This window comes from Oryza sativa, chromosome 10, assembly GCF_034140825.1.
Source record: "Oryza sativa Japonica Group chromosome 10, ASM3414082v1".
In the NCBI taxonomy this organism is placed as follows: domain Eukaryota; kingdom Viridiplantae; phylum Streptophyta; class Magnoliopsida; order Poales; family Poaceae; genus Oryza; species Oryza sativa.
In genome coordinates, this window is record NC_089044.1 from 2,657,531 (window position 1) to 2,663,851 (window position 6,321).

General features: G+C 45.3%; 1 protein-coding gene across 1 annotated transcript; it reads right to left on the reverse strand.

The window, feature by feature from the left end:
• Window positions 1-3,233: 3,233 nt before the first annotated feature.
• Window positions 3,234-5,240, reverse strand: LOC136353699 (uncharacterized). The gene is made up of 3 exons (XM_066304881.1): window positions 4,550-5,240; window positions 3,944-4,444; window positions 3,234-3,685 (listed from the first exon to the last, which is right to left on the reverse strand). The coding sequence occupies exons 1-3, from the start codon at window positions 5,238-5,240 to the stop codon at window positions 3,234-3,236; spliced, it is 1,644 nt and encodes a 547-aa protein (XP_066160978.1).
• Between the last annotated feature and the right edge of the window lie 1,081 nt (window positions 5,241-6,321).

The following is a 6,321-nucleotide window of genomic DNA, read 5'->3' on the forward strand; positions in this document are numbered from 1 at the left end:
CTATTCTAGTAAATGAAAAACAAATGCATGCAAAAGATCAAGCCACATTCCGAGAATCCAAGATATTTAGCTCACTTCTCAACTCACAAAACCTAGCTTCATCTAGAGTCTTGGTGAAGATATCCGCCAATTGTTTGTCGGTTCTCACATGTTGGATTGCTATGTCGCCTCTTGTGGAATGGTCTCTTAAGAAATGGTGGCGAATATCTATATGGTTGGTTCGGGAATGTTGGACGGGGTTATTGGCTAACTTATTGGCGCTCTCATTGTCACATAGGAGTGGGATTTTGGACACATTTAGGCCATAGTCTCTCAAGGTTTGCTTCATCCAAAGAAGTTGAGCACAACAACTCCCCGCCGAAACGTATTCCGCTTCGGCGGTGGATAGGGCGACGGAGTTTTGCTTCTTGGAAGACCAAGAAACAAGGGACCTACCCAAGAATTGGCAAGTACCCGATGTGCTTTTCCTATCCACTTTGCACCCGGCATAATCCGCATCGGCATAACCAATGAGATCAAACCTCGCTCCCTTAGGATACCAAAGACCAAGATTAGGTGTGTGCACTAAATATCTAAGAATTCTCTTCACGGCCACAAGGTGACACTCCTTTGGAGCGGCTTGAAATCTTGCACACATGCACACACTAAGCATAATATCGGGCCTAGATGCACAAAGGTAAAGGAGTGAGCCAATGATGGAACGGTATACCTTTTGGTCGACGTCTTTACCTTGCTCGTTGAGGTCGAGGTGGCCATTTGATGGCATGGGAGTGTGGATTGGCTTCGCATTCTCCATTCCAAACTTCTTGAGCATGTCCTTCAAATACTTTGTTTGGCAAATGAAAGTTCATTCCTTGAGTTGCTTGATTTGAAGGCCGAGGAAGAACTTCAATTCACCCATCATGGACATCTCAAAACGCTTGGTCATCATCCTACTAAACTCTTCACTAAAAGACTTGTTAGTAGAACCAAATATGATGTCATCGACATATATTTGGCACACAAAAATATCATTATCATGCCTTTTAGTAAAAAGAGTTGAATCGGCTTTCCCGTTCTCAAAGTCGTTTTTCACAAGAAAATTGCGAAGACACTCATACCAAGCTCTAGGGGCTTGCTTAAGCCCGTAGAGTGCCTTGTGGAGCTTGTATACGTGGTTGGGATATTTTGGATCCTCGAAGCCCGGTGGTTGCTCCACGTATACCAACTCGTTGATAGGCCCGTTGAGGAAGGCGCTTTTGACATCCATTTGATATAGCTTAAAATTGAGGTTAGTAGCAAAAGCAAGCAATATGCGAATTGACTCAAGTCTAGCTACCGGCGCAAAAGTTTCACCGAAATCTAATCCTTCGATTTGGGTGAACCCTTGCGCCACTAACCTCGCCTTGTTCCTTATCACGACCCCGGCCTCGTCTTGCTTGTTGCGAAAGATCCACTTTGTGCCAATCACATTTTGCCGAGGTCACTCCACCAAAGTCCACACTTCATTCCGGGTGAAATTGTTCAACTCCTCTTGCATCGCCATCACCCAATCCGGATCATTAAGAGCTTCTTCCACCTTTAGAGGTTCAATAGAAGACACAAACGAGTAATGCTCACAAAAATTTGTAATACGAGAACGAGTGGATACTCCCTTGTTGATGTCTCCTAAGATGTTGTCGGTGGGGTGATCTCGTTGGATACTTTGGTGGATTCTTGGGTGAGCTAGATTTATCGGAGAGGGTGGCACTTGCTCGCCTTCTTCACCTTGATTCAAGCTTGAAGTGGAGGGATTGTCGACTTGGGTTGATGTAGATGGCTCCACTTGTGTTGAGGAAGAGGCCCCTTGTTGTGGCTCCCTAGGACGCACGTCTCCAAGAGCCAATCTTTTGATTGCTTCGCTAGGGTCCTCCTCTTCACCTAACACATGTGAGTCAACTTGCTCTACTTGAGAGCCATTAGTTTCGTCAAATGTCACATCACGCGCGATCTCAACAATACCGGAGGTTTTGTTGAAAACGCGGTATGCGCATTCATTTGACCCATACCCAAGCAAGAACCCCTCATCAACTTTAGGAGCAAACTTTGAGGATCTAGCCTTCTTATTAAGAATGTAGCACTTACTACCGAAAACACGAAAGCAAGAGACATTTGGTTTGTTACCGGTAAGAAGCTCATAGGGAGTCTTCTTAAGAAGGCGGTGAAGATAGAGGCGGTTGATGGCGTGGCATGCGGTGTTGACGGCTTCGGCCCAAAAATGGTCTGATGTCTTGTACTCATCCAACATGGTCCTCGCCATTTCGATGAGAGTCCTATTCTTCCTCTCGGCTACTCCATTTTGTTGAGGTGAATATGCAGCCGAGAACTCGTGCTTGATGCCTTCTTCATCAAGGAAACTCTCGATGCACATGTTCTTGAACTCCTTGCCGTTGTCGCTTCGAATGTTCTTGATCTTGAGGTCGAACTCGTTTTGGGCTCTTCTTGCAAACTTCTTGAAGATTGCTTGTGTCTCACTCTTGTCATGCAAAAAGAACACCCACGTGAAGCGTGAAAAATCATCAACAATAACGAGACCATATTTGTTACCTCCAATGCTTAGATAAGCAATTGGCCCGAAGAGGTCCATGTGTAGAAATTCCAACGGTCTTGTAGTTGTCATTACGTTCTTGACCGGGTGATGAGCTCCAATTTGTTTCCTGGCTTGACACGCGCTACACACCATATCTTTCTCAAAAAGTACATTTGTTAGACCAAGGATGTGATCGTGCTTTAGAAGCTTGTGAAGATTCCTCATACCAACATGTGCTAGCCTCCGATGCCAAAGCCACCCCATGTCAGACTTAGCCACTAAGCATGTCTCATGTTTGGCTTTAGTTGAGGAAAAATCCACAAGATAAAGCTTGCCCTTGAGAACACCCTTAAAGACTATCGAGGAGTCATCCCTTCTAAATACGGTCACATCAACATCGGTAAAAAGACAATTGTAGCCCATGGAACACAATTGAGAAACGGACAAGAGATTATAGTTTAGAGATTTTACCAAGAGGACGTTAGAAATGGAAAGGTCATTGTAGATTGCAATCTTACCCAATCCCATTACTTTTCCCTTTCCATCGTCCCCGAAGACTATGTTCTCTTGCAAAGAGCCATTAGGATCAAGGGAGCAAAACATTGATTCTTCTCCGGTCATGTGATTTGTGCATCCACTATCGATCACCCAACTTCTTCCACCGGAGAGATATTCCTACAAGAGATCAATTTCTAGTTTTAGGTACCCACACTTGCTTGGGTCCTCTCATGTTAGTGACAAGTGCCTTAGGCACCCAAAGAACTCTCTTGATGGAAACATTTTTGCCCCTTGGGCCTACATACTTAGCAACAACACGACCACTAGCATTCTTCCTAAGAACATAAGATGCATCAAAAGAACAATGTGAAGCATAATCATTAGGAAGGATACTTTTGGCCTTAACAAAATTGCTAAGACCTTGGGGCCTCTTGATCGTCATACTCTTGTCCACCTTTCCTTTTGGTGGAGGAACATACCAAAGACCCTCATGGTTGAAGTTGTCCCTTTGATAGCCTAGGTACTCCTTTAGGGCCTTACTACCCATATGGCACTTAAGTAGGCCATTGTGAAGGAGTCCCATAAGCTTCTCATTTTGCTTTTGCAAAGCACTCAAAGAAATAGAGTTAGTAGCACAAGCTTCAATATCAATATCTTTGCATCTCACACATGATTCATTGCTTGGGAGAATTTTGGAACAAGACGGCTCGCTAGGGAGAGAGACACTATTCTTTAAGGTTTCGAACTTCTCTTCAAGAGAGATGTATGCTTTGTCCAAGCCATCCACTCTCTCTTGAAATTGAGCGTTCGCCACCCCAAGATTAGCATGAGACTCTTTGGTTTGCTTGTAAAGCCGTGCCAAAGCCTCATTTTTCTCTCTCTCCTTAGCAAGCTCACTCTTGAGTTCATGAGATCGCTCTTTCTCACGAATGAGCAAAGCCTCTTGCCTCTCAAGAGTTGCATATTGGTCCTCAATTCTCCCAAGCAACTCACTCAAGTGTGGTAGAGATTCCTTAGTTATGGACTTGAACAATTCGTCATCCATAACCTCATCCTCAACCTCATCCTCCTCATCACTAACAAGATCATCATTAAATGATTTGAGAGGAGAAGGTACCTTAGGCTCCTTTGCCATGAGGCAAATGGGAGCATCCTCATCACTTGAGTAGTCGAAGAGTCTCGGCGGTGATGGAGGCTTGACAGCGAACGTGGCAACTCCTTCTTCATCACTTGAGCTTGACTTGGAATCAGAGCCGAAAATCATCCCAAGGTGAGCTTGGCCATAATGTTCCCGCTTGCTATGCTTATACTTCTCCTTCTTCTCATCCTTCTTCTTATCTTCCTTGATGTGGGAACCATCCTTGAGGTGAGGGCAATCCGCAATGAAGTGCCCGGGCTCTTTTCACACGTAGCACACTCTTGCGGAATGTCTTCCACTTGACTTGTTGGAGTGATGCTTGGAAGAATTTCCCTTGAAGAAGCCGCTTCGCCTCATAAACTTGCCGAACTTCTTGACGAAGAGAGCCATTTCTTCATCATCGATCTCCTCCTTGCTCTTGCTCTTGTGGTTCTCTTCTTCTTCTTCCTTTGCCTTCAATGCCAAGTCTTCCTTCTTGATGCTTGTCGTTGAGCTTTGGTTGATGTATTGGATGACCTCCTTGGACTCTTGCACAAGCATGTCATGGGCAAGAATGCGTCCGAGCAAATCATGAGGTGTGAGAGTCTTGTAGTCCGGACGCTCATGAATGATGGTAACCAAGGTAGAGTTCCTTGGAGTGATTGCTCGAACCATCTTCTTGACCACAACCTCATCGGTCATGTCCTTGGAACCAAGTCCCTTGATCTCATTGATAATCTTGCTCAACCGGTCATACATGTCACTTGGGCTCTCACCATCCAGCATCACAAATCTCTCAAATTGCCCCTTGAGGATCTCCACCTTGGACTCACGAACACTATCCATGCCTTCATGCAAGTTCCGAAGCGTGTCCCAAATCACTTTGGCACTCTCAATGCCATCCACACGGTTGAACTCACTTCCACTCAAGGCACTAAGTATTGCATTGGCGGCTTGAGCGTTCTTGTGCTCATTCTCGTCGTCCTCCTTGGTGGGATCTTCGGGATTCTGCAAAACATAGCCCTTTTCGACTATTCTCCAAATAGATGGGTTAATAGACTTCAAATGCATCTTCATCTTATGCTTCCAAGCGGCATAGTCCATACCATTGAAGTACGGAGCTTTGCCGCTATAGGTACTCACATAAGATGTGGATGTAGTTGGATAGTCATAAGGAAACGTAGCTCCCTTATCACCATCTTTGCCTTCCCCCGTTTGGCCCGACATGATCTCTCCAAGCGGTTAAGCCTAATTAGGAGATTAGGCTCTGATACCAATTGAAAGGGTCAATTAGGCCTAGAGGGGGGGCGAATAGGCTAATTTAAAACTTTATGCGGAAGCTAAAACTGAGTTAGGGTCGGAAAGTCTGATCCACAGTCAGACTATCCGAAAATATCAGATAGTCTGATATTGGATCAGACTGTCTGATCCACTAAAAGAACACTACAAGTAGATCTAGTGCACAAACAAGAGTATGGCGCAAACAGCGACTAGATCTATAGCGGCACAAAAAACAAATCTAAATAATGGGAGAAGAGATATCACCAACAATGAAGCTCACCTAGTTGTTCCTAGAGTTCAAATCCTTGAGGGGATTCTATTCTCCGTTGAGGAGCTCACTAAGAGCCGGGTCTTTGCTAACCCTTTCCTCAAGAGGTTGCACTAAGCACTTCTACTTCCACTAAGGGGTATCTCTTTCCTTGTGGAGGCGAGATCCGGTCTTCACAAACTTCTCCCGACCAACCACACGTAGATCGGTGGCTCGGGAGTGACACCTAGCCGTCTAGGAGTCCTCAACCTCCAAGAGTAACAAACTCCACACAACTCTTGGTCAACCCTAGTGCTCAAGATCGAGTGAAACACACACTAGGCCCTCAAACCCCAAATCCACAACCACCAAGATCCACCACACAAAGAACAAGAGGGGATTTGAGAGAGGGAGAGAGAGCTCAAAGATCCAAACCACCTTAGCAGCAAGCTCAACCCAAAGTGAATATGAATGAATGAGTTGGGTAACCCTAGAAAAGGGTTAGGTGGGGGGTATTTATAGAAGCCCCCAAAATGTGGCCGTTGGGAGAGAATCTTTTCATCCCACCTCGGAAAGTCCGAGGTGACATCGGATAGTCCGATGTTTTTGACCACCAACCAGGCCAGAGAC